This window comes from Equus caballus, chromosome 7 (assembly GCF_041296265.1).
Source record: "Equus caballus isolate H_3958 breed thoroughbred chromosome 7, TB-T2T, whole genome shotgun sequence".
Lineage (NCBI taxonomy): Eukaryota > Metazoa > Chordata > Mammalia > Perissodactyla > Equidae > Equus > Equus caballus.
In genome coordinates, this window is record NC_091690.1 from 77,832,859 (window position 1) to 77,860,767 (window position 27,909).

The window sequence follows — 27,909 nt, forward strand, 5'->3', positions numbered from 1 at the left end:
GGGGCCTTGGGAACTGGATCTTAACTGAGGGATCACTGTACTGGGGGAGATGGTGTGGGGCAGGCACAGGAAGGCACACAGCTCAGCAGGGCAGACAGACTTTATTAGTGATATCAGTACAGCAGAGGTGCCCACGGAGCAGGGGGGAGGGGACCCATGCCTGAACCAGTCCCCTCCTTCTGCCCCTGCTAGACTCTATGAAGATGGGGCCTGGCCTAAACCAGTTCCTCCTGCTCCACCTGAAACATGGGGATGAAGAGCTCGGGGCTGGCCTTGCTTCCTGCTCCTCTCGTCATCAATCCAGTATTGTCGCTTCCTTGCAGGGATTAGATCTCTCCCTCCCCAGCCCCTAGGCAGGGAACCCCAGCTACTGGGGAGGGGCAGCTTTGGGGGGGCCTGAGGCCTAAGAATAGCCTCTAGGATTCCTCCCTGCCCCATACCCTTGAGTTCCCTGGGGCCCAACGCAAGCAGGTGGAAGGAGGACTCAGGGCTTCAGGGAGTATGGGCCCCGAGCCGTTTGGGCTTGAGGGAGCCCCACAGCGACTGAACGCCCCTGCGGACAGTCCACCCTACACGCCGGGCAACAGACTCAGCAGGGGGTGCCGGGAGGCAGGAGGTGGAGGCCTGGGAACGGGCATCCAGACACTTCTGGTAGCGGAGCTGCAGAAAGGCAGGAGGGGCAGTCACTCTCCAGCCTGCCTCATGTGGGGTTGGCATCACCACTCCACCACCCTACCCGCTTACCATGCACGCAGCCTGCACGGCCTCTGAGAGGCTGGCAGCATTGGGCTCGCACCAAAACATGTGGCAGCAGAAGGAGGCTGGGCCGGCAGCCATGATGAATGCAAACGTGTGGACATCTCTGCCCACAGCCAGGAAGGACAGGAAGCGCACCCGACACTCCCCCAGCACTGCCTCCGTCTGGAGGGAGGGAACCCAGTTAGAAAGGAACAGCCCGACCCTCTGTTCCACCGGGCACATCCATCTTATTGGCAGCTCTTCCCCTCGCCCGAGTCTCCCCTCCATGGCAAGACAGAGCCATGTCTTATCCTTCCCCCACCCAGGTCTTTACCTGCTGGTGCAAGATGGTGAGGGTAGCAGGCGCCACGCTGACATGACTTGGGGTCCACTGCTCACGGCTACTGGAGGACAGGACTGACTCCAGGGCTCCATTTATCACATCTACCCCTAGAAGATAGGGACATACACATGGCACCACTAGGAGTGAAGAAAGAACACCCCAACTCTATTCTACACTTTCTAGCTGTGCCTAGTCAGGCCCAGAGCCTTTGCTCCGTCCTCACTTCACTGGCCTACAACCCTGGGGGATGCTGCACAGGTGTCCCTTCCCTGGTGCTCTCATCCTTGGCTTCAGTGACTTGGCACTTTTCTGGTTTCTTCCATCTTGAATCCTAGGCTTGGTTTTCTTCACTGACTCTGCTTCTTCTTCCAGCCTCCTAAACTGACTGACCCTCCCAAAGCTCTGACCTCCCCATATCTTGCTCTCTCAGTGGTTATCCACATTCAAACAGCCCACTGCTTCACACCACAACAATGACCCAGATCAGAACCCACAGGCCCATCCTCTCCCAAGACCCAACATTTGTTTTATTTAAGATATCCATTTGAGGAATGTTTACTCTTGTATCACACTGTGCTAAGTCATTACAGTGCTTTACAACAATTTCACAATAGATCCTTTTATCACCATTTTACAAATAAGGAAACTGAAGTTTATAGAAATCAGGTAATAATCCTTAGGTCACACCCAGGAATAGGGATCTGAAAACAGGTAATCTGATTCTAGAGCCTGGGTTCTTAGCCAGGCCTTTGTCCTGCCCCTTGTCTATATTCCAAGTTTTCAGAATAAGAAGGGCTGTGTAAATCTTGGCTGCACTCAATAATTTCTACAGTGTGCTCGAAGGCCAAGGAACCCAAGGCTCCTGGCTTTTAGATCAATCAACTTTCCCTTGTAACACAATGGTTTCCTCCACCTCAAACTGCTGTGAACGATTTCCACTCCTGCATCCCACTTTTGCTTGCACTCAGCAGAGAGCCAAGGCAGGAGCACATGGCATGATGGAGGCCTGGGTTCCAGTCCCCGCACTACTCATGAGCTGGCTGTGTGAGGTAGGCGTCCTCACCTTCCCAGTGAAGAGTTAGAGGTTAGAACGAACAACGCCAACACAAAAGGTGCATGCCTCTGTGGTCCGCTCCTGGGCCCCCTTGCCCCTTGCCCCTTCCAGTGCCTCTGGGCTCCCCCTAGGAGTAGACTACGTGGACCCTTTGTGGGCAGAGGACAAATGCCTTCTTCGAAAGTGCTCCCTCATCTTGGCCTTGCTCATCTTACCTCTGGCTGGATCAAGGCCAAGCTCCTCTCCAAGCATGCAAGTCCTCCAAAAACTGGCCTCATCAGAGCTGTCAAGCCTTGTATTTTACTGCTCCCTGAGCTTCAAATGATTTATATAGCATTTATTAACATCTAATCTTGGCAAATGACCTGCTAGGCAGATGGGGAATACAAAGTAAGAGATGAAGATGCACTCGAGGGACACAGACTGTAACTGAGGGAATAGCCTCTGTCTGGAGTGCTCTGGCCCCTTCACTGTCTAAGAAACTCCCAATTCTCATCTTTTGGGGTTCACCCAGGCCCCACCTGGGAGGCCTTCTCTGCTGTGGAGCAGAGAGAGGATGTTTCTGGGACAACTCTTAGCACAACATCTAGTAACTGCTGGAAAACTTTTCTCCACACTATGCTGTAGCTATCTCAAGGACAGAAACCAAGTTTAATTCACATCTGTGTCCCCAATCCTATCACAGGGCTTATCTACTCAAGGAATTACACAAGCTTGAGCAAGTCACCCTCAAGGCAGCGTGGGCTGACACACCTGAACTGGTATAACCAAGTCACCCAGGAGTCCCCAGAAGGTGACAGTGCCAGCAGGAGTGGGCAGGTCAAGTCAGATTGCAGAGGGCTGTGATATTTATGACATTTAGGCTAGTGCAATGAAAATCTCAAAGATCATGAGCGTGGATGAGACATCAAAGTCAAAGTGCTCAAGATGCAGGTGGGGCTGTCAGGGTGAAGCCTACCTCAGAGTGTGGGGAGGATCAGCAGGGAGGTGGAGAAAGCAGTGGAACAACTCGGCCTGGAAAAAGTCAGCCATGTTTGGTAACAATTTAGGACTGAAACCCATACCTGACTCCCAGCCCCACACTTCCAAATCCCCTTATCCTGCTGTGATTTTTTTTCCATATCAGTTGTTGGCTTCCAACATACTATATAATTTATTTATTTTATTGTCTGTCTCTCCTGGCTAGAATGTTAGCTACTTGAGGGCAGGAGTCTTTGTCAGTTTTGTTCATCAATGTATTCCAAGAACCTCGGACAGTGTCTGACATGAACCAGGCAGTCACTAGTCATTTGTTGAATGAATGAATGATTAATGAATGAATACTGCAGTTTCAGTAGGGGCCAATGCTGAACTCCTGGGGGTTAAAAAGGGAACATAGGATAAAGCAGGCTGTGAGCTTAGAGACTCCTGGTGTGATAGCCCCGGCTTCAACAGAGCAGACCCATCAAGCTGAGGGGCAGCGGAGGGGCAGTCAAGGGTGGCAGACAGTTGCTTAAGCATTGTGAGAACCTGTGTAGGGTAGCAGATGGAGAGGAGCAGATGTGGGAGTAGAGGAGGAGGGAACTGGAAGAGAAACAAGGGTTTAGAAGCTGAGAGGGAGGAGGAAATGAGAGTAAAGGTAAAGGGGTGAGCCAAGCCACCTCCCTGCTCCCTGAACATGATTTTCCCACCTCTGGCTCCACATCTGTGGCAGTGCCACTGAATCCAACTGGAATACCCACTCTTCTCTCTGCAAACCCCAGCCTTTCTTCAAACCCCAGCTCAATCCCCAGCCTTTATAAGAAGGGTTCCCTCATTGAATGTCATTAGAGTCAGCATGGTTTGAGGGGAAGAGCAGAGCATTGAAGATGACCAGGGTCTGAGTCCTAGGTCTACAACTCCCGGCTATGTCACATGAGGGTTCTCATTCATTCTTTCATTTGTTTGTTTATCCATTCACCAAATATTGTTAGTTCTTCCTAAGCATCCTTTGACATGGCACCCAACCACTTCTTGAAGCAGTCTTTTTTCCTCCGATCTCTCTCCTGCTGTCACTATCCTTGGCAGTTTCATCCTCCTCCACTGTCCATTAAATGTTAGAGGACCTCAAGGCAGGCCTAGCCTCATTTCCCTTCTCACTGCAGGCTGCCCACTTCTCCACACTCATGGCTTTGATTACCTCTGTAATCCGGTGATGCCCACACCTGTATCTCCAGCCCAGACCTTTCCTCTGTGAATTCAGCTGCCAACCTGTTTGCTATTCCGCTTCCCCAAGGCACATCAAACTCAGCATGTCTGAAACTGACCTCAAATTTCCACACCAAAACTGGCCTCTTCCAGTGCTACCTTCAGAGAACAGCACCACTATCCTGTTAGTTCCAAAAGCCAGGGGCCAGGAGTCAGCCTTAATGCCTCTGCCCCTCACATTCACTCAGTCCACCAAGCCTTGTTGATTCTAATTGTCTAAATGTCTTGAATCTACAGACTCCTCTTCAGCTCTACCATAGTCCAAGATACTCTCATTACTGGCCACAACTACTGCAAGATTCTCCTAGTTGAGTTCCTTATGCCCACCTCCACCCACTGAACATCTTTCTCCATGGTATCACCAAAGGGAGCTTTTCAAAACTCAAATCTGATTAGGCCAAGTGCTCTCCCAAAAACTCCTCAATAGTTCCTTGCTGCTTCTAGGATGAAGACCAAATCGTTAATGCGGCCTGCGAGGTCCCACAGGGTCTGACCACTGCCCAGCTCCCAGCCTCATCTGGCACCACTGGCCTTCTCTCAATGCCTTTGAAGTATCAAAGTGCCTTCCACTACAGGTCCTCGCACACACTGTTCACTCTGCCTGGAATGATCTTTCTCTGCCTTACTCCTATCTTCATCCCACTTTACCATATTAGCTCCTATTCGTTTTTTGATCTCAATTCAAATGTCACTTTCTCAAGGAAGCCTTTTCTGACTCCCTAGACTAAAAGAAATTCCTCTGTTACGTAGTTTCATAGCACCTTGCTACTTTCTGTCAATGAATGACTCAATTTGTAATTACACATTTACTTGTGCGATTATTTGATTAATTCCTATTTTTTCTACTATAACCTCCATGAAAGCATGACTATGGTCATTATTCTCCCAGGACCTGACACATGGTAGGCTTCAAAGGTATTTGTTAAGTGAATGAACAAATAAATAACAGGTGCTGTGAAAGCATTGAAAATATGAGTGAACCAGATAGTCTCTAACCTCAGCTTCCTTATCTATAAAATGGGTATTATCATAATCCCAACCTCAGAGGATCATCAAAGATTAAATGACATAATACATAAGCAAGTACTTTACAGACACTAAAGTATGTGACGATAATGCTTATCACTTCCTCTTTAGACACTCACAGCCCATAGCTGGTGCTGTAATGCCAAACCCAGCTCTAGGCTGCTGCCTGGTGTCTCCAGTCATCTAAGACCTGCCTCCTAACCCAACTAAAGCTCTTCCATGAGATGCAAGAGTGGGGTCTCTCTCTGTGCCTGGTTCAGCACCAGTCATGTGGCTGATGCTCAGTGAAGGCATGCCGACTGCTGCTACAGGCGGAACACGGAGTGCAGCTGGGACAGAGGTACAGGGGGTGGGATGCATTTTGAAGGCAGGTGACACCAAGCATGAGGAAGGTCTGGTAGAAGAGGCAGTGGGAAACAGAGGGTGCGGGCGGAGCTTTGGGATCAAGGTGGTGGTCCCTGGGTGAAGAAGGACACACATACCAACAGGTTTAGCAACAGGCACATTCCCCAGGTAATAGACTTGGAACTTTTGTGCCAACTCATTCTTAGGCGCTGGGAATTCGACTGTAGGAAAGAAGAGGAGGATCAATCGTGGTGGCAGATCTTGCTTACTCCCGGTCCCCACCACCAGGACATAAGCTGGACATACACCCAGCTAAGCCCTACTTCCACCCCTCCCCCTGCCTCCCTTTAACCGAAGTCCATCCACTTATTTGATCCAAAGAATTTAGTCTCCATGTGTCCATTTTTCTATCATGTCTGTCCAGTGGCTCACATCTCTTCTTGGGTCACCCCGCCTTTGCCAACAAAGCTGAGCTGGACCTGGCGGGGTATGACACTGACCTTGGAAAGGGACATCCACAAGTTTAGAGTGGTCCAGGGAGAGTCCATTTACCAAGCAGCGGGCACTGCGCCGTTCAGCCATGATCTGAGGAAGGAAAGAGCAGAGGAAAGGAGCGAGGGAGAGTCTGTTAGGGGCTTCCTTGCCCTGGGGCCCCCTACTCCCACTCAGTGACCCCACCCACATCCTTGTAGAGCAAAGGTGGCAGCTAGTCCAAGGAGTGGAGGGGGCCGTGCCTTAGAGCAGATCTCATGCAGGCTGGTGGCGATGTTCTTGGCGGGTGCCTCACAGCGAAACACGTGGCACTTGAGCATCTGGGTCAGCTTATCGCGAGCTACGTAGGCAAAGTCCCTGTTGGGGGAGGGGCACCTCAGTGTCTCTCAGTGCCATCCAGTGCTGAGCCTCATCCCCACCCCACCCATGCCCTCCCTGTCCATCACAGCTCCTCCAGGGTTTCTGTCCTCAGGATGGTGTCCTGTGGGGACTGCCTTCTGGCTGGAGGGTAGGCAGGCAAGCGTGCCGAGGTTGGGGAGAGTGGATGAGCAGAGCGGGCAGGAAGGGGCAGGGCAGAATAGGGCAACTTGGGGGCTTCAAGGCATCCGGTCCAGGAGTGGGAGGAGGAACAGTCAAGGTAAATAGGCAAAGTACCTCTCTCTGGGTCCGGCAGCACAAGAGAGGCAAAGAACAGAGTTAGGGAGGAGGGCCCACTCTGACTGCTGGATGAGCCCCCACCCTGGGATCCCAGGCCCTGCTCCCACCTTCCACTGTCCCGCCCGACGCCCCACACACGAATGCTGACGATGGGCTGGGCGTGCAGCAGGGCCTGACTCTGCGGTTCCACCAGCTTTAGTGTCTCGTCCTCGAGCTGTAGCAGCAGATCTTTTCCCTGCAGGCCCAGGAAGCAGGCACTCAGTGGGGCCCCAGCAGGGAAGGTGGCTGATCTCCACCACCTCCAGCTCAGCAGAGGTAAGCTCTCCCAAGGGTCCAACCTGGGGTCATACATCCATCTCAATAGGCCTGTCACTTGGGATGGGTCTACACCCTCCTTCACCAGCTCTCGCTTGGGCAGCTCAGTTCTCCCATCTGTCACAGTTCCCTTTTCCACTGCACCACCCTGCCCACCCTGCTGGCTTGGGCCCTCACCTCCCCCCAACCCCCAGACATGGGGTCGTGCAGATTGTTTTTGTGGTAGGAGAGCTGACGGATGCAATTGTTGACTGCCACGCTGCTGCGTCCAGGGGCCAGCTCCTCCTCGGTCATCTCCACCCAGCCTAAAGAGCGCACGGCGAAACACTGCCAGACACAGAAGAGGGGTGGGAGGTAGAGGGTCTGAGCTAAAACTGGAGGAGCCTCCAGCACAGGACACAGGGGATTTGCTGAGACAGAAAGAACTCCCAAATCAGGACCCAGGGAGCTGTACTGAGACCAGAGGTGCCTCCCAGAACATAACATAAGGGGCTCTCCTGCACACAGAGGGGCCCTAGTCTGGGGACTGGGTGTTGCTCTTGAACAAACCTTGGTCCCTGGGTTGGTATTCCTCAGAGGCAACTTCTCCTCCTCTTGGGGCAATGGCTCTGGGCTGGAGACAGATGATAACACTTGGAACAGGGCCCCCATACATGGAGCTGTCCCAAGGCCCCTTCCGGATAGATCCACCCCACTGCCAACCCACTGTGTTGTGCCTTCCCACTTACCTGAGGCTCTGAGCCGGGAAAGGTAAGGGTCCCTCCTCAGGGTCTTTCAGTCCCAAATCCATTGGGGCCTCTTCACTGGGTTCATCCTTGAGAAGGGGAGAGAGGAATCAGGATCAATATGAGGTCCCTTCCCCAGCGTCCCCATTGTGAAGCAGGTCCCCTCACTCACCTTCCAAAATTCTCCATCCTCAAAGCCTTCTCTGTGAGCAAAGCCTGTCCAGGTTATCTAGGAGGAGGGATTGAATAAGGAGTGGTGGCTCATCTTGCTCCAGCAGCAAATACCCCTCCGCCCCCAGCCAAAAAACAACAGGCCCGTGAGCCTCACCTGGGACTCCTCTCGGGGGCTGCTCTCCTGTGAGGGGGACGCCCGGCCCGGGGGCTCCCACTGGGTGGTCCCCGTTGGGATATGCCAGTAGTAGGTCCCTGAGGTGTCCTGGACCCTCATCCATCCAGCCGGCAGGTCGGAATCCGTCTCGAAGGCGTTGGGGTTCCAGAAGGAATCTGCCAGGTTGGGGGCTTGGTGAGGGTCTGCCCACTCAACAAGCAGACAGTGGGTACTTACGCCTAGCCCTCTCCCAAGACCCCACGGTGGAGAGGAAGGAGTGGGGGAAGGGCCCCAGCACAACAAAGCTCCTGCTTCCTCCCAGAGCCTGCAGCCTGGAGTCACAACATGGGGCCCATCAGCAGGGGACATGGCTCAGGTCTCCTCCTGGGCCCTGCTCCTGGCTAATGTGGTTACACAGAGCAAAGGAGGAAGGCAGAGAGGAAGGAAAGAAGGGAGGGAGGTTGGGTGACCCCAGTTGACCTCCTGTCATACATATCCATATCTCAGGTGCACACACTTACCAGCTCCTGCACACACACATGTGCACACAGCCCACACAACATATACAAGCCCTACTACACACCTGTGCAGACACCACAAACACAAGGGTGTGCACACACAGAAAATACCAGCACAGACGGCAGGTGTCACATACAGGTGCACACACATGTGCAGGGGCAAAGACCCATACACCAACCCCAGCCATACACTAATGCAGACACCATACATAGAAGTGTACACACACCACTATATAGACCAGCCCCCACCACACATGTGTGCAGAGACCACAGCCACAATGACCCCCAACACATGTGTGGGTACCACATATAGTGAATGCACACTCAGACACACAACATACATCAGCCTCTGCCACATGTGTGCAGGCACCAGACACTCACACCCCGACAGGTGCATACAGATGCAGGCAAACATTTCATGCACATGCATACGTGTGGTGTTCCTGTGACAGACATCCCTCCTCCCTCCGACAGAGCCACACCACTCCAGCCCTGTAGCTCAGCTCACGCCTTCCCTGCCTCTGCACACCCTGCCAGCCCCGCCCCACATCATGCCCAGCCCTGTGCTGCCCCTCACCTGGACTGCTGTCCTGCAGGATGATGGCCAGGAAAAAGTCCTGGGAGAACATGGCGCTCGTTCCTAGCCCCTCCTGCCTCCGCCCTCCCTCCTCACAGCCCCTCCAGCCCAGCCAGCTGGGCTCACAGCCTGGTGCTGGGCTGCAGAGAAAAGCTCATCCCGCCCCCTTCTCACCAGGGCAGAGCGTCTGCCAGGCAAGATCCTCCTCCGCCTGGAGCTCACTAGGGAGGGGCCAGGACCACCACAGGTGGGCACCTCCTTGGGGTGGGGAGCCGGTAGGGGTTCATGAGACCCCAGCCCTTCTTGCTCACATCTCTTCTTTCTAATCCTGACTCCCCTCCCCCAATCCTGAATTTCCATTCCACCCCGAAGCGGTCACCTCACCACCACAGTGAAGCCCGGTCTTGGGGACACCAGAAGGCTCAGCCCCTTGGGAATACTCTAGCCACCTGGGGCCCTGCAAAGCCTAGAGCTCTCAGTACAAACAGGGTGTGGCTTCAAGGCTCCCAGGGATCCCTCTCCTGCCCAGAACCTGCCCAACAGTTTGAGCTTGAAAGTGGGCCTTGAGGGCATGGGCCCCAGCAAGCTTGAGGCTGGGCTTGGGGCTTCCCAGCACCAACCCCCCTCACCTGCCAGGGCCCAGCTAGGCTGCAGCGTCTCCTCGGCAACCGCAGCACCAGGACCGGCTGGGAGCGCCCAGACTGCTGACGTGCTTCCCGTTACCAAGGAAACCAGGAATCCTGACTGGTCCAAGAGGCAGCAGAGGGACAGGCAGTCCCCAGACCCAGGCTGCTGGGCAACCAAACACACAAGGGCTGGGAGTGGGCGTGGTTACACAAAGGTGGCTGCACACCTGATGTGAGAGTTATCTGTACAAGGTGCCCCAGCACCCTCAGCTTTCAAATGAGGCGGGCCCACAGAGGGGGGTCTTCTCGCTGATCCAGTCTTTGAGATAGCCAATACCACCTCTTCTCCCTCCATCCTTCCCTCACCTCAGGCCCTAGGGAATGTGAATGCCTGCTCTTCCCCAGAGACTCTCCATCGCCTTCAGGGCTCTCCCACCAAACCTTCCAGGAACATCAGTGCCCAGGGCAGCCATGCCCTCCACAGCCACACCTTTCTCCATGAAAGTCATACACCTTTTGAATCTGGGGACCAATTTACCGTCTTCTGACTGAGTCACACACATTAATCCATCTGCCTTCCCTGTCAGCCTGTACCTTCCTGCCTCAAAGAGTTTCGTCCTTCTGATCTGTCCTGGAGGGACCGCTCTCCTCCCGTGACCATCTGGGAGGCCCTTCTGGAGCTTGGCACATCTCCTCCAAGCACAATCCTACCTGGGCCTTGGGTTCTACACGCATGCACTTATTCAGGAATGTACACCTTCCCTCTTGCATCGATTCATGCAGGCACTCACACATGAATTCAAAGGTTCAGGTATCATTCATTCATTGATTCGTCCATGCATGCCTTTGTGGCTGAGCCAGATACAGTGATTTGCTCAGGAATCAGTGAATCACATAACGCTCTCCCCTCTTTTACACCCCCACATCACTACTGCAGTCTAGACTACTGGTATTTTTTACCTGGATCTTTGCAACAGCCTCACAAATGGTCTCCCTGTTCCAGTCTAATCTCCTCCAATCTGGGCTGCACACTACAGCCCAGACAATTGTTCTGAAATGCTAAACTAAAGAAGTTACTCTCCAGTTTAATACTCCTAATTGTTTTCTCCTTGCCTTCAGGATAGAATCCCAATTCCCCCACAAGGTTTGAGTGCTGTTTGGAGGCCCTAACCCTCAGCCTGTCAGCCTTATCTCTGACGACCCTCACCCCCTTCTCTCTCTCTCTGCCTGCGACTTGCCCCTCCTCTCTGAGCCCAGCCTTCCTCCCCTTGATTGTCACCTCACTGTCACCCATTCCTCCTTCAGGCATCAGCGTAAAGGTCACTTCTCCAAACTGACCCACTCCCTGTCCCTTAGCAAGCACACAGGTAGGGTTTGGTGCCATCCCAGTGCTCACCATGCTGATTATAACTGCCTATTTCTCTGTCTCCCCACTAGACTGTGAGTGCCATGAGGGCAGGAACATCTGTCCCCTGTAGTGTGCATTCCCAGCATTTAGGACAAGGCCTGGCACTGAGTATGAACCCAACACAAGTAGTAAAATTCATTCATTCATCACTCACTCACTCATCCGTTCATTCATTCACTCACGCACTTTTATTCATTCAACCAACAACTTTGTGGAGACCCTGGGGTGGGGAGGAGAAAATAATTTGTGCCCAATTCGACCCCATTCCTTCAGGAGCCCAGATCTCCTCTGTGGCCTTCATGGTCATAACAACACAATCACAAAAGAGTAAGCAGTGACTCAGCCCTTCCCTGGGGTAGCCTCACTTTCCATAGCCTCCAGCAGAGAGTGATCCTTGACCATCCTCTTGCCATGCCAATGCCCTTGCTGAGGTCACTGCCCATGCCCAGCATACCCTTCCCAGTTCTCCAGCAGTTCTACCCTCCTACTCCCAGAAGGTTCAGAGGTGCGGCCACCACACCACCCCAGGAGCCTCTGAGCAACCAGGCCCTCCATTTACTGGGCTTCTGACTCACACTCCCTAAGGCAGAGATTGCAAACTAGCAATCTGCAAACTGGTGCAAGCCTCAGATAGATTTTGTGTGGCCTGCACAGTGCTTTTTAAAAAATAGAATTGGTTGCTAACATTAAGAAATTGCGATATTTCACATCAATATCTAGTTTTCAGTTTCTCTTAAAAAGTTACATGAACTGGCTCCACTGAAACTACATTTTCCCCCACCCAATCCTATAAATAACCAGCTGGAGTGGAGTAGCAGCTGTTCCCTCTAAAGGGGGTCCAGGCAATGACCATCGAAGGCCACTAACATCACAAAAAAGAGAGACAATCAGACACTGCCTTTGCTAGTACTCAACACCACGTCAGAAGTGTTCTTGTGAAAACAAATACAGAAAACTCTCAAGTCTGAATCTGATCAGACTCTGGAACTCACTACTAATTTACGGGAAATCCAGGGGAAGAGGACTAAGTTCAACACGCACACAAGAAGAGAGGCTGAAAATCCAGACCATGGAAAACCCAGGACAAACAATACAGTGTCTTCACTTAAAAAACAAAACAAAAAAAACTACAAGCAAAAATAAAGAGAGATGGAAGGATAATGTGGAGATTAAAAGAAACTTTAAGAGACATCAACCATCAAAAGGTCTGGACTCATTTGGATACTGATTTAAATAATCAAAACTTTTTAAAAGGGGGAGAGGACATTCATTAGACAACTGGGGACATGTAAACATTGGCTGGATATTTCATGATATTAAGGAATTATTCTTGAATTTCTGTAAGCATGATAATGGTATTGTGAATTTTTTAAAATAATTTTATCTTTTAGAAATGAATGGGTAGACATTTACGGATGAAAGTATTTGCTTCAAAATAACCTAGGCTGGGGCCCAGGAGTAGGTGGGGGAACAGATGCAGCAAGATTAGCCATGGGTTGCTAATTGTTAATACTGGGTAGTTGGTAAATACCTGTATTCCATTCTTGCTACTTTTGTGTATGTTTGAAAACGTCCATCATAAATTTTTTGAGAGAGGGTAGAGAGATGGCCTTGGCTCATCTGAACTGCCTGCTCCTTGCAAAGGCTTCACAGCTTGGGGTCTGGGTACGGTGCCTGCTGCCTGGTGAGGGAGGAATCTTTCCTAATCTCTATTTACACTCTCATCCACAGAACTCCCCGGCTTGTGGCTACAGCCCATTATCTCTGCTCTTTGATCCTCAGCTCTGTCTGCATCTCTATGTGACATGAGCAAATGTAGAGACTCAACTTATTTAAATGGGACACATTTAATGATCAATCCTTGGAATCCTAATACCTATTCTTCTCCCCACAAAGAAGTACGTGTTTATTCTTCCTTTGTTTCCCAACTTTTAGTCAATATTCTATTCCTGATACAAAGGATACAAAACAGTATCCTTGCAATGCCCAGCATGGTGCTCTGCACATGACATCCCCCAGTCTTTCCACATGGACCTCTGTGGGGAGGTGCTGCTGCCCACTCCATGCCTGGCCTGTTAAAACCTGGCCCAAGTACACCTCGGTTCCTCACGCTGTGCCCATCGGTAGCAGGGTTACACGGGGCCAAGATCTTGGGTCTGGACTCAGACCTGGTATAGATCTCAGTTGTAATGTGAGCTCACACTGTCTGTGACCTTGGAAAGTACTAAACCTCTCCAGGACTCCTTTTTGTCATCTGTAACATGGGCATAATAATGGTATCTACCTCACAATATTTTTGTGAGGATTAAATACCATAATGCTGAGCACAGGGCCAGTACCTGGTAAGTCCCCCATAAGCAGATTCTAGTCCGCACACACATCAGGGTGTACATGACGGATGGGTCTATCAACTTGTTCAAGCACTCTCTGAATGCAGGAATGGTTTCCTTCAGGAAAACCTGGTCAGTCCTCAGTCCTGTGGTGCGGTGACTCATGCTCAGGCTGGCCCTGGCCTCTATACAGAGGGGTCTGCCCTCTGCCCACCTGCCCTCCCTCATGCCCCATGTCAAGCTCCGTAAGGTACCTGCGTCCTCCGGGGAGCCATAGGAGGGGCTGCCCTGGGATAAGGTAGCCCAGCTTGAGTCCTCATCACTGGCTGCACTGTTCCGCATGCCAAACAGGAGGCTGGCACTCTTGCTGTGCTCTCGGGGGCCATCCGTGAGGGCCTGGGGCCCAGGAGGGACTTCTGCACTCTCCAGGGGCTCGGGCAGCCCTGGAGGAGAAGACAAGTCCTCCTCTTCCTCCTCCTCATCCTCTTCCTCATCATCCTCCTCGGCCTCCCCTGCTGCCTTCTCCTCTCCCTCATCTGGCCCCTGTTCTTGGGTGCTGATGATCAAGCCGGGTCCTCGGAGCCCTCGGTTAGCCGCATTGTGGGTGGAGAGCTCCAGCTCAGAGTATAGGTGCATCAGGCCTTTGGGGCCCAAGGGTGCCATCTCAGGCTCCTGGCTGGCCTCCTCCGCCAGGGTCAAGGTCACATTGCGATTCTGATCACGATGGGCCGTGGCAGCCCGCCGGAGCTGGTTCTGGCCCTCTTTTAGCCACTTGGCATTGGCAGGGCCTGGCTCAGGCCCACCACCCTCCCCCATGGCACTGCGCAGGTCCTTGGGTCCCACAGCCGTGGCCTGCAGCTTGGCGTTGAGCAGCTGGTTGTGGGCAGCGTGCAGGGGCAGGGGTAGGCTCAGCGCAGGGCCTCCGTGGCTGTTGGCATTAATGGCCGACTGGCTCAGTGATGATGGAACAGACATGGCCTTGGCAAATCCTGCAGGTGGGGAGAAGAGACCATGTTGAGCCTCCAGGTCAGGATAACAGCAAGCCTGCTTCTGCCCTAGGGCTGTGCCCTATACCTCCTCATCTCTCTACACTCAGCAGGCCAGCACACACTGCTCCACGTCCTATGAGTTATTTTCCCATGAGAATAACTGGGCTCAATTTCTGTCCTCCATCACCACCATCCCCTCAACCACCATGCCCATCCCAGGCCAGGCCCAGGCCGACAGTCTACCCCATCCCCAAATGCCCAGCCCTGGGCTTCCTGGGATAGCACAGCTGGCCCCCGCTTTGCCCTCACTCCCAACAGCAGAGCCTCCACACAATGGCTCTCTGTGCATCCCCACCCCCAGCGCATCCGACTGGGGCTTACTGTGCCAGGGACACAGCTGGTGTGGGACTAGCTCATGTGTTCTGAATGCTGGACACTGACTGCCCCCTTCCTCCTGCCACAGTGCTAGCCATAGCCCCACCACTGTGAGCTCCCCAGGTTGTGTTTCTCTCTTCATAAATCACTGGGTCCAACCAGACCCCAAGCCCACCACCGACTAGAGAGTAGGACAGGAAAGAATGAGCTGCAGACTCAGGCCTCAAGGGCATGGCCCTAGAAAGGCAGGTCACAAAGGAAGGGCCTTCAGCTCCAATCCACAGCTCCTCTGGCCAGTTGAAGAAACATGTTGGTGACTGTCTCTATAAAGTATCTCACCTCGGGCACCAGTCCCTCTGCCAGCCCCTATAATGCTCCATAGCTGGGTCACTGCAGGAGCCTCTGACCTGGACCCTCCAGCTCTTCAAGTCTTTGCCCAAATGTCACCTTCTCACTGAGGCCTTCCCTGAATACCCTTTTCAAAACTGCAGGCTACCACGCCTCCTCTCAGCAATCCCCAAACCTTCGCTAGCACCCAGCACCATCTGACAAGCTATTTATCATTATTATTACTATTACTGCTTTGTTTAATAATTGTCTCCTCATGACTATCATTTTAGTTCCATGGTGGTGGGGATTTTGTCTTTTCTTCAATGCAGAATGCCTAGAACTTAACACAGTCCTGGCACAGAACAGGAACTCAATAAATATTTGTTGAATTAATGTACAAATCTGCCCTCCCGTCTCCTCCAGGCCCCATTTTAGCATCTCCTCTACTGTTTTCAGAAAACATACTTTGGTCATGTTACTGTGTCTCAACCACCGCTCATGATGCCCCAACCAAACTCCAACTGCCCTTCAGGTGAGGGGACCTCCTTTTCCACAGTGATAGCCCCCCCCCACTCCCTCAGACCCCCTCCTTCCTCCTCACAAGCCCTCTGTGGATCACCTTCTCCATCTACCTGTCTTTCCAGTCCCATCAGCCCAGTGATCCCACCCTCAAGGCCCCATTCTATCCTCCCCATCTCCCTGACCTCCCACTGCTTGGCTACTCTCTTTCCCTGACCCCCACTATGAAGAACTCCCTCCCTGGACCCTCACTGGCCACCCATCTCACGGTTCGTTCTTCCTAACCAACCACTACCCTATTCTCTCTCATCCTGACCCTCTTAGACAGCCCATCCCACAGTACTCTCCCCTTCCCTGATACGCACTCCCGAAGTTCTCTTTTCCTATTGACCTCCCCCCCAACACAAAACTCTCCCCCATTGACTGCCCCCTGCGACACACACTTTTCTCTCTGACTCAACTTCTCATCTGAGAGTTCTCTACCTCCCAGTTCCCCACTAGGAAGTTCATTCTCTCCCTGCCCTCCGCCCCAGTTCTCTCTGCCGCTTCAGTGTAGCTCTCAGCACCAAGCACAGGGTGCAGTGAGGTGTTTTAGGCTGCTGAGCAAGGTGTGTTGCCATCTCTCAGGCGCAGTGCATGGTCCTGAGGCAGAAGCCATAGCTCACCTTTCTGTCATTTCTAGCTTCTCAGACCTTAGCACAAAGCTATGCATACATCTATGAAATAAATGAAAACAGGCTCCCGTCTGTGTGTCTGCCTCACATGTAACTGTTGGCCTGCTCGATGTGGCTCCACTGGGCAATGAGAAAACTCATGGTCACTTGAATAAATGAGAAAAAATAGACAGCTTTGCCTCTACCCAGAACCACAGTAATCTTCCAAAAATGGAAACCGGATTGTGTCACTCCCCAGTTCAAAAAATTACATGGCTCACTGCTGCCTTTAGGATAACATCTGAGCTCATTAGCAGAACACCCAAGAGCCTCCTGAGCCAATCCCCATGACCTCCCGGACCTCCTCCCACTCCCTGCCTCCTTCATACCTTACACTCTAGCCACATGCAGTTTGGTGGGTCTAAAAAATGTCACATACTCACAGCTCCAGCTCTTTGTTTGCCTGCTCCCTCTACTTGGAATCCTGTCTCCTCTTGTGAGAACCTCTGCTCACGTTTCAAAACTTGGCTCAGCAGTCACAGCTCCTAAACAGTAAGTCTTTCCTATTCAGCCCTCTCTCCCTATTCTCAAGTGACCATTCCCTCCTTTATGTCTCATGATACCCAGTACCACATTCTATCAGAACACCTCAGACCATGTCTTATTCAACCTTACATTCCTATTACCGAGGAGAGGGTGCTGTGCATCTGCCACTGAGTGGACCCTTGGTGTGGAAGGAAAGGAAGGACGGAGGGGTGAGAGGAACTAGGAACCAGGAAGCTCAGAACTAGTTTGGAATAGACACTAGGAAAGGATTATGTGGCCCCATGGGCTGGGGATGGACAATGGGAACATTAGGGAGAGTGCTGGAGAATGATGAAGGCTCCCTGAGAAAGAAGTAAGATGGGACAGGGGTCTCAGACAGGTGAGGGCTGAGATCTAGGGAAAAATGGAGGGAAGGAGTTAGCTTAAACCAACATCTTTGGGTTGAAGGCTGTTCAACAGTGGCATCTCCTAAGTTTTAAAAGGTGAAGGACCCCATGACTCTGCCAAGATCAGAGGATCAGACAAGCTCTTCTCTGAAGTAGTGGTGTAGAGAGCCAGGTTTCTCAGGTCAGGCTGGGACCAACCTCCTTAGCACTTGGAATTGTGTTCTGGGAAGGGCACATGCACAGTGAGTCTGGGACAGCAAAGAGTCAGGTCAACTTCAGGGCAGCCCTGTCCATCTGATCACCAGGGCAAAAAGTGCTGGGGAAGAATGAGGAAAGTTCTGTTGGGAGTGACTGCTGAAGCCCGAGCACCTAGCTCAAGGCAATATGGTCACCATCACCTCAGTTTTCGAAGTCAAAGGATGACCAGCTGCTCCACATCTTCAAAAAGGGGCACGACCCAATCTCTCCTCTCTCATTGGGGTTACGCACACCAGGAGCCTCTCAAAGGACAGAAAGAGCCAAATGGATTCTGGCTCAAGGCAGGGAGCTGGATGGGGTCCTCAGGGAAGAAAATAAAAGAGTGGCCACTAAGCCTGGAGTTGATATCAGACCACACGGGTGGGGAGTAAGTCCTGCTCAAGGTCAAGGGTCTTCTAACCTGACAGCTTACTAGATTCCAGGCACTGTGCTAGGTAAGGGGGAGAGTGACGAATAGTAAGGAAACGGTTCCTCTCAATGGAGCTCACAGTCTAGTGGGGAAACAGTCACTGAACAACTCGTTACAATGCAGTATAATGCCAGTATCTAGAACAGTTCCTGGCACCTAGAAGCACTCCCTATTCATTGAATAAATGATTGAGTGTTAGGATGGGGAAGAAAAGGGCACTACAGGAACCTGAGGCTTACTGTAGCCCAGGCATCAGCAATGACCTGCCTGAGGAAGTGACTTTTAAGCTGAGACAAGAATGTAACTCTCCTTGGACCATCCCTTTCACCACCTCTCCCTCATCGGAGGATGACCCCCCACTAATTCATAGAGGAAATGGAAGCCATCAGTTGGGGAACGTCCTCAAACATACACACTTACTGACTTCAGCACCTATCCTTTTCTCTCTTTCTTCCTAAAACCAACTGCTTCACCTAACATTTGGATCCTTCCTTTCATGCCTTTCCAGAAATTTTGTACCACTGTTTATCCATTTTTTCTTCTATATAATCAATCCTCCTCAGTGGGATCCACTATCTCCCAACTTAAACACAGAATCTTTCTTGACTCAACACTCCTTCAGTGCCACTTGCTGCCCTCTTTCTCCCCTGCACAGGCAAACTTCTTGAAAGACTCATCTCTACTCACTGTTGTCATTTCCTCACCTCACACTCACTCCTCAACCCTTTCGGATCCTGCTTCCACTCACAACACACCTCAGCAACAGCTCCTAACAAGGTCAACATGGCCCCTATATCATTTAATCCAACAGACACTGCTGTCCTCATCTAGGTTGTCTTCTCAGCAGCTTTTGACACCATGGGCCTCTCATTCAACTTGCATCATGGCTTCCACATGCTACATCTCCAGGTCTTCTTCCTACACTCTAGTTACTGTCTGGTGGCTTCTTAGACTCCTTTGCTGGCTCATCTTCCTCTACCAGCCGCTATACACTGGAGCTTCTCATGGCTTGTTCTTATGTTCCTTTCTGTTTCTCATCCAACATTCAACACAGATATTCATTCGTGCCCATAGCTTCAGTTACCACCTGTACACTGATGATTTCCAAATTTACATCTCCATTTCAAACCCCTCATCTGAGCTCCAGGCATACACATTCAACTTTCTCCTCAACATCTCCACTTGGGTGTCTCAAAGGCCTCTCAAACTAACACACCCACTCACGTTTCTGTCTCCCACACCCTAACTGGTCCTCTTTGAAGATCCTGGCTCGTGGAATGTTATGACCACCCATCCTATTGTGCAAAACAGAAGTAGGGGTACCATCCTTGACACTACCTTCTCTCTCACTCCCCATATTCAATCCAGCCCCAGGTACTGACAATTTTCTCTCCAAGAAAAGTTTCTGGACGTGATCTACTCTTCACACCCACTACCATCAACAAAGACCTTAAGACCAAAATTCATAACAATGCCAAAACTGTCCTACTCAGTCTGGCCCCTGCCTTCCTTTACAGCTTGGCCCTCTGCTTTCCAGCCTCACTGGCCTTCTTTTGATTCCTCGAAGACATCATGCTCTCTCCTTCCACAAAGCGTTTGCATGTGACTTCTGCCTGGAACTTCCTTCCTCTATCCTCTCAGCCTAACTGACCTCTAGTCCCCCTAGTCATCGTTTACATCTTAGTTCAAATGTCATGTACTCAGGGAAGCCTTCCTTGACCCTCCCTCCTTGTCCCCCAGACTAGTTCACCTTGTGTTCCTGTGTGTTCTCAAGGCACCAACCATCTTTCCTTCATGGTATTTATTACATTTGTAATTTTACTCTTATCTGATTTCCTCCTTAGATTGTCAGCTCCCTGGGGACACAGATCTGGTCTATTTTGCTCCTGATTATATCTTCAGTGCCTAACACAGTACCTGGTATATATCAGGTGTTCAGAGCATATTTGTTGAATGAATAAATGATCAGATAGATGCATTTTTTTAAAGGATAACGCTGTGTTGAGAGTAGTTAACGGGAGGTAGGCAAGAGGGTCCACTGTTAGAGCAGTCAAGCGCAAAAAGGGCTGTGGGGCAGATTCAGTCTGGTAGCAGTAGGGATGGATGAAATGAATGGATTTGAAAACTATTCAGGGAGCGGATGTGACCGAACTTGGTGACATCAGATGTAGAGAGTGAGGGACAGAAATTGCCCAGAATTCCAGCTTGGGTTAGTGATTGGAAAGTAGCCATTTCTGACAGTTAAGGGAAGAATGGATTTCGAAGAAGGGTAGAGAGAGGACAGAGGGAAGACAATTCAGCTTGGGATCTGTAGGTTTGGAATTCCTGTCGGACTTCCAAGGGGCTGTCATGAGGGCAGTTGGACATGGAGACTACAGTTCAGGAAAGAGGTTTGGACCAAATATACAAATATGGAACTCATCGGCACATACATATAAAAAATTAGAAGCCTTGAGAATGAATAAAATACCCGAGGAGAAAGTGCAGAATGAGAGAAAATAGCTCAGGGCAAAACCAAGAGCCTCACCAACATCTAAAGGGAGAGGAAGGAGGGAGCAAATGAGACTGAGAAGGAGCGGACAACGCCATAGGAGAGAAGCCAGGAAAATGCTTCAAGGAGAGTTGACACCACCACTGAATACTGCAGAACGGTAATAGGCGATACCAGGAAAGTGTCCACTGGAGGTGGCCACATGGAGGTCTCCGGTGACCTTGGCTTGAGCAGTTTCCATGGGTGTCAGGGACAGAAGACCGAATGAAGTGGTTTTAAGAATGAATGGGAAGTCAGGAAATGAAGACAGCAAGCGTAGACAAGGTTTTGGCTTTGAAGGGTGAAGAGAGCTGGGACTATGCTGGAGGGGCTGGGAATGCAAGAAATGCACAGGCAGATTCAAAATAGGTTCGGAACAACCTCTGAATTGGCGGTGGAAAACCGCTCCTAAAGAGTCTCCTGCGAGCGCTAGGCCTCCTGGCTGAGCTGGGGACATAGCTGGCCCCAGGGCACACCCCTCGGTCGCTGAGAGCAACAGAATGCAGCTTGACAGATCCCAGGCCTGGGACCCTGCAGGAATCCGTGCGGCCTCTGCTTACCTCACCCTCTGCTCCCCCCCAGCCCCGTCCCCTTGCCAGCCCTTGACCTCCCCTCCCCCATCCCCCGTCCCTCATCCTCCACTGCCCCTCTCTTCCCGTCCCCTACACTCTCCCCCTATTCATCCCGGAGGGTCAGGAGGTAAAGGTCGAGGAGAAGGCGGTGTGAGGACCGAGGTGGAGCCTACACTGGGGGACAGGAGGGCGGTCGGAATCCGCGCGGTGGGAGGGCCGCCCGCAGGGATCGGGCCTGGCCCGGGGGACCTGGGCCGCCGCGGGGAAGGGGCTGCAGGGTCCGCTGGCCGCTGGGGGTCGGGATCTGGCCGCGGTGGCTGGATCCAGGCTGCGGCGGCTCCTACCTGCGCGGGGAGGCCCCAGGCCCAGGTGGCGGAGGTGGCTCAGGCTGCGGGTCTTGGACTCCGCGGCGGCTTCTCCATCACAACATCCCCCGCCCAGGAGCGCGCGGGCCGCGGGGCCGCGCCCGGAGCGGCGGGGGCGCGCGCGGGGCGGGGGGAGGGGGAGGGGGAGGGGCGCCATCTTGGGCCGGGCGCGGGCACGGAGTGGGAGCCCCTCGGGGGCGGCAGTTGCCGCAGCTTCCCGGAGGACCCCACCCAAGAGGACCCTCGCCCTCGGTGAGCCCCAGGGTCCAACACCCCCAGCCAGCCGCCATCCCTGTGCCCGGTTCCCCCAGTCTCAGAGCGCTGCCCAGCCTCCGCGACCCCTGCCCGGCTCGGCACTGCCCTCCTCCACTAGGCCACGGACTCACCCCGCGCCCCGCAGGGCCTTGGCCTGCACCCCTGCGGGGCGAAGCACCGACGAGGTTGGACCGGGAGCGGCGGTGGCCGTGCCGGGGCCGCGACCGCGTGGGGAGGGGCTCCGAGGAGGCCGCCGGCTCCGCTCTTGCGGCAACCCTCCCTGACGTCCTGGTGGAGAGGCAATGAGGACACAGCGTTGGTGATAATAATAGCTCGTATTTATTGACCGCTTACACTGTGCCGAGCTCTGTGTTAAACCCCTTACATGCGTTCATCCTCATATCATATCAGCCCTGGAAAGCTGCGTATTATTATCCTCATTTTTCAGAGGCAGATGCTGAGATTCAGAGGTGAAGTGATTTGCCTGCGGTCACAGTAAGTGAAATCAGATTGGAACCCAGATGTTTTCTAACACCCAGCGCCTGCTGCTGAACATAAACGGAGGCCTCCGAGATGTCGAGAATAAATCGCTTCTCAGTAGAAATTCACTAGAGGGAAGGAAGAAGAGAAGGTGGATGAAGTGTTAAGGAAGGTATGGTGGGGCACAATATTAACTGCAGACTCCCTGGAAAGTGGGATAGTTCCCACTGGTCAGTCAGATCAGAGCTCAGAGACCATCAAGGAAGATGAGAGGGAATGTTACCATCCAGAAACCCTCTCATGGCTCATTCCTCTAAGGCAGAGGTTTTAATTAATTTAGTGTACCTGCTAACTGTTGAGCAACTGTCAGGAGATATCTTAAGGTGCCTAGAACTAAAGGTGTCCAAATTTAAATTATCTCATCCTCTTTATTGACCTTCTAAGAAGTTTCACTGGGGTGAAAAAGAACCCTCCCTAACACTCGCACATGTGCGTGTGTGGGGGCACACACACAACTGAATGCAGCTCCACTTCATCCATCCCAGTGAATGGTACCACCATCACTTGCCCAAGCCATAGGCCTCAAGATCATCTTTGACTACACTTTCACTCAACTAGAGATGAATATAAATGTTTTAACTTTTTATTATGGAAAATTTCAAATATATACAAAAGGAGATAGAACAGTATAATGAACCTTCATATACCCATCACTCAGTTTCAACAATTAGCAACTCCTGGCCAAGAGTTTATTCTGATTTGACAAACGTCTGTGATACATGACCCATGTACCAGGTCCCAAGCTCAGCTCTAGAAATCCAAAGATGTATCAGATTGGACTGTCACCCAATCTGGAGGAAATAACAACTGACCTTGGTCCTTGAAAGATAAGTAAGTGTTAGCCAGAAGAAGAAAGGTGTCCTCATTCATTCATTCTCTTTCAATAAAGAATTATTAGGTGTGAGGCACTGTCCTTGGTGCTAGGAATATGTAAATAAACAAGATTCAGTCCCTGCCTCCATGAAGCTTGAATAACAGGGGAAGGAGACATGTAATGTATAATTAGAAATGTGATGAGTATCTTGAAGGAGATGTGCAGGGTGCTGTGTGGGTGGACTAAATTTGGCCTGGGAAGGTTTGGGAAGGCTTTCATAGGGAAGTGGCACATACATGAAGGGAAGCGATGAAGGAGACAGAGGTCAGCCAAGAAAAGAAAAAATTATTCCAAGTCAAAGGAGAAACACAAAAAAAGGCCAGTATGGGTATGTGGATGGAGAAGAATGGCATAAGAAGAGCTGGAAAGGTGGATAGGTGCCAAATCAAGGAGGACCTTGTATGTCAAGCTAAGGGTTTTGGACTTTATTTTAAGGACAATGGAAAATTATCAAAGGGTTTGAGGCAGGGCAATGGCATGTTCACCCTTGCATTTTAGAAAATCACTTCTGGCTGCTTAGTAGAGAATAGACAGGAGGAGAGGAAAATTGGCAGTGTGGGGACCAGTTAGGAAGCAATTGATGTAGTCTAGGTGGGAGATGACTATAGTGGTGAGAGTAGGGATGGAGAAAATTGCACCGGTTTAGTAAATATTCAGGAGTTAGAATTCACAGAAATTAGTGGTCAATTGATCGATTGGCTATGGAAGTATGAAGAAAAGGATGGCTTCCAAGTATTCTGCTGAAGTAAACGAAAAAATCTAGAAACATCACCCATTTACAAACAGCCCCCAGAATACTTGTCTTCCCAACCCCATTGAGTAAGATGGCTGCAATATCCAGGGACATATTTTCAGGTAACCAGAGGCACACAGATAGGATGATGAGGGTGGGGAGAGGAGTCTAATTAGCTAGAATGCAAAAAGGAAAATGTACAGTTCACACACAGTGCAGTTTGACCCAAACACAGTCTTCCCAAATCCCTAATCTCCTCCTAGGTCTGCAGAGCCTCCTGATTAATGGGGAGTCGACCTGTGCTCTCCATCCATCCTTCCTCTATTATATCTCTTCCCCCTTCTGGTGCTCTCCATGGTCTAGGAGCAACCAATAGCCTATGAATCACCTCAGGGACTGTGTGTGGTTCTGACCAACGTGGGTCCCTCTGAGGCAGCAAACTTTTAAAATTATTACCTTGGACCCAGCAGGAAAAACTTGAAGTAGAAACAAATCAATCCAGAGTCACTTACCAAGAGTACTGGCTTTATGCTATTTGGTTTAATAGACCAGCCAATCAGCATAACCAGGCAGTTGGTACCCCAGTTGCCTTGAGAAGAATAGAGCTTTCGTCTCTATTTGCAACAAAGACACTTAATGGAGCAAAGGCAGCCTTTTCTACCACTACATGTAAGTATTGCTTTGATATTGTAATTTTTCTTGATCTAATACACTTTCTTTCTTCTGGGTGGTTGTTATCGTTTGGAAAATCTATAAGGAGTAAAATCTTCCCACATAATATAGAGAATGGAATTCATTAAGTCAGATGCTAGCCCTGGCAAGGACTTCCTCAATGCTCTTCTTCAAGAGGACTATTGTAGTTCATTCCCAGGAAGAGTGTTATAGGGTGAAAAGAGAAAAGGACTAAGGACTGAACTCTGGGAACGCCAGCATTTGGGGAGCCCACAGAGGAGAATAAGGTCAAGAAGAGAGCTGAGAAGAAACAGAGAGTAAGAGAAGAATCAGGAGAGAGTAATGTCATGGAAGAAATCCAAAGGAGGAAAGACTTTCAAGGAGGAAGAAGCGGTCCACAGCATCAAATGCAGCAAAGATTTCTAATGAGGTCAAGGCAAGAAAGTATCCTTTGAATTTGGCAACATAGAGGTTATGGATCCCCAGGATACAATCTATATCAGCAGAAAATGGAGGCAGAAGCCACAATGCAATGAATTGAGCAAATGAAGATGAGGAAGGAGAATAAGTGAGCGCAGAACCTTCTTTTGGGAAATTTGGAAGAAAGAATGGACAGTAGCTGAAAAGTGATATGAAGTTAAAGATTCTGGGTTTTTTAAATTTTTTTTGAGATTATGGAGACTTGGACGTAAGTATAAACTACAAAAAGATACAGTAGAGAAGATGAATTTGAAAGTAAAGAAAAAAGAAGATGCGAGATGTGGCGAGGTCCTGGAGGTGATGAGAGGAGGTGGGATCAAGGGCTCATGTGGAAGAATTGGAGGCCTTAATTTTAGAGTCTGCAGGGTGTATGTAGGGTAATTAATAAGATAGGAGCAGACAAGAGGTTGAGGTATTTTGTGCCTAGTGATATAAATATTTTCAAAGTCTTTAGCTGAAGAAGGGGAGGAGGGTTGGATGGAGAACAAGAAAAACTTTACAAGAGAAGTATTATCCTGTCATGGGCATGTTGTTGTCACCTTTGTTGTTATCTGCACAGAATCCATTCCCCCTTTTATTGGTAACAGCACGTCAGTTTTCTTTGAAGACCCATTCTCTCCCCACTCTAAGTCTGTGTGGTTCAGATGCAAATCATTCCAGTCCCACAACCCACTTCAGTGTTGGGCTCCTAACCCATGATCAGGTCAAGGTGATCAATTCAGAGATGGGCACACGACTAAATCTGAACCAGTGAAAATCAGATCCAGGAATTTTCCTGTAACTATTGGGCAAGAGGTGCTAGTAGAATGTAAGCCTGGTGGACATCTTGCCACCAGGAACGTTGAGCCTACCTGAGAATGAAGTCAAGTCAAGGAAAGCAGAACTAAGGGATGGAGAGAGACAGATGCCTGATAAGATCTATTTAACACCTATATTAACTTCTGCCTGAAGTCACATGAGTCAATAAGTTCCCTTTCTTCTTACACCACTTTGAGTTGGGTTTTATCACTTGCAGCCACGAGTTATGATGAATACATGTGGCAGATGTTGCCTGTTGGTACTTATCCCCACATCCACTCTTCTGGAATCTCCCCTGCACCAATGGGAATGGAAAGCTGAAAACCACGTTTCTCAGATTCTTTTGTCACTTCACTCCAGTTAGTTTCTGCCAGTGGGAACCCTGGCAGAAAAGGTGGGAGGAAGGGAGAAGCCCTTCTGCCTTTGGCAGTGCCTCTGGCAACGTCAGCAGCAGTGGTTCCTGCCTAGCAGAAGTGGGGGCGGCTCCAGTCGCGTCAGCAGTACAAACTCCAGTCGCATCAGCAGCCAGTGCAGATTTGTAGGTTCCAGCTCCCTGATCTTTGGGCAATACCTTTTCTCCCTTTTGCTCCTCTAGCTGGAGATTAGTGGTGGTTTCCTGATTTCTGGGTAACCCTGCTTTCCCTCTTATGCTTCTCCAGACCTTTCCCACCACTTTGTAACAAATTATTTGCATTAAATCCTTCTCTATGTGGAATATCTAGAGTGATTTCTGTATCCTTATTGAACAGTGATTGATACGTTACACATTCCTCTTTTGCATATACCTGTGCATGTACACACAAATACCACACACAAAGCTCAGAGACGCTGTTTCTCAAATGTACAGACTTATTAAGTGGCCTAGCTAGGCCTGGAATTCAGACATGCCTGACTCCAAAGTTCTCACTCTTTCTCTGACCTAAAAAGTTGTTTTTTGTTGTTCTTTTCTTTTTTATGGCTAGATTAAATAGAAGTTAAAGAGGACAGAGAAATAAAAGTAATTTTAAGAAAGTTTTGTTCAGATGATCAACATTGATATTCAATTTGGATAGAAAAAGACTGGCTTTTAGGGAATGGAGCACTGGGAGATAATAAAGGGACCAAACATCTCTGTAAAAAACAGCAGAAGCACGAGAAAGAAATTGTGAGAGAGGCAGAAGGACCAGGATAAGAGGTTGTGGTCACAAGTGGGATGTTGGAATTTGAGGAATTTCTTCACAGGTAGAGCAATTGTGAATAATGACTAGGGTCAGAGTTTGGCCATACTAATTGGGTAGCTGAAGTAGGGACTTCAGCAACTGAGAGGACATGGGTTGATAGATGATGGCCATAAGAATGGTATGGCTCACTTGCATGAGGCCAAAGGAGGAGGAATTTAACCTGCATAGAAAGAGGAAGGGAAAGGGTACAGACATGTGTGAGAGCCATGCCAATGTGGATACACTGCTTCCCATCCATTTGGACAGCTACAGGGAAAGGAAGAGGGGCCCTGGGGTAGAGCTGGTCTCAATTAAAACTGGAGGTAAAGAGATAGAGATATGTATTTACCATGGAGCGTGTAAAGAATGTAGAGAAGCTTATTAACCATGGAGTGTGAATTCAAGAGGGCATCATGGAAAGTTTGGGAAGAAGAGGCACAATGATGAGTGGGAAAAAGGAACCATGGAGCAGTTTTGAGGTAAGATTCCTCACTCTCCCTCACCCTCCCTATCCAATCTATTAGCAAGTCCTATAGACTGTCTTCTAAATATTTTTTAATCTGCCTGCTGCTTTTCATCTCCATTGCCACCTAGTGTCCAGACCTCCATGATTTACCACCTGGAACACAGCACTAACCTCCTCACATCCACTGTGGTCTCTTTTCCCCCAGTATCCAGTCTGCAACAATCAGAGTAATCTTTCTAAAATGTAAGTCTT

The 27,909-nt window shown here is 50.5% G+C and overlaps 1 protein-coding gene and 1 long non-coding RNA gene across 6 annotated transcripts; one reads left to right on the forward strand and one right to left on the reverse strand.

Moving 5' to 3' along the window:
- Positions 1 to 82: 82 nt before the first annotated feature.
- Positions 83 to 22,389, reverse strand: APBB1 (amyloid beta precursor protein binding family B member 1). Of its 5 annotated transcripts, none has more exons than XM_070274584.1 (14): positions 22,027 to 22,389; positions 13,963 to 14,697; positions 8,250 to 8,425; positions 8,094 to 8,150; positions 7,925 to 8,010; positions 7,746 to 7,809; positions 7,374 to 7,523; positions 6,989 to 7,116; positions 6,467 to 6,581; positions 6,233 to 6,317; positions 5,870 to 5,953; positions 1,073 to 1,188; positions 745 to 921; positions 83 to 660 (listed from the first exon to the last, which is right to left on the reverse strand). In XM_070274584.1, exons 2-14 carry the CDS (start codon positions 14,681 to 14,683, stop codon positions 493 to 495), a joined length of 2,127 nt encoding a protein of 708 aa, XP_070130685.1. In that variant the 5' UTR covers positions 14,684 to 14,697; positions 22,027 to 22,389; the 3' UTR covers positions 83 to 492. The 5 variants fall into 5 exon arrangements, with proteins under 5 accessions (XP_070130685.1, XP_001499712.3, XP_070130686.1 ...); XM_001499662.7 differs by having other exon boundaries at positions 21,620 to 22,135; XM_070274585.1 differs by lacking the exons at positions 13,963 to 14,697; positions 22,027 to 22,389 and adding exons at positions 9,345 to 9,384; positions 9,974 to 9,991.
- Positions 21,756 to 26,707, forward strand: LOC138925194 (uncharacterized). The gene is made up of 2 exons (XR_011441084.1): positions 21,756 to 21,892; positions 22,344 to 26,707. It is a non-coding gene; the product is annotated as an uncharacterized lncRNA (long non-coding RNA).
- Positions 26,708 to 27,909: the final 1,202 nt, after the last annotated feature.

Bases quoted from the DNA above. Each gene is read 5' to 3' on its own strand.
- APBB1 (XM_001499662.7), bottom strand. From the start codon at position 21,797: ATGGCGCCCCTCCCCCTCCCCCTCCCCCCGCCCCGCGCGCGCCCCCGC. The intron at 6,582-6,988 runs GTGGGAGCAGGG...CTCCCCCAACAG, and splicing joins GTCGGGCGGGACAGTGGAAG to GGACTTTGCCTACGTAGCTC. The intron at 922-1,072 runs GTAAAGACCTGG...CCCTCCCTCCAG, and splicing joins TCACCATCTTGCACCAGCAG to ACGGAGGCAGTGCTGGGGGA.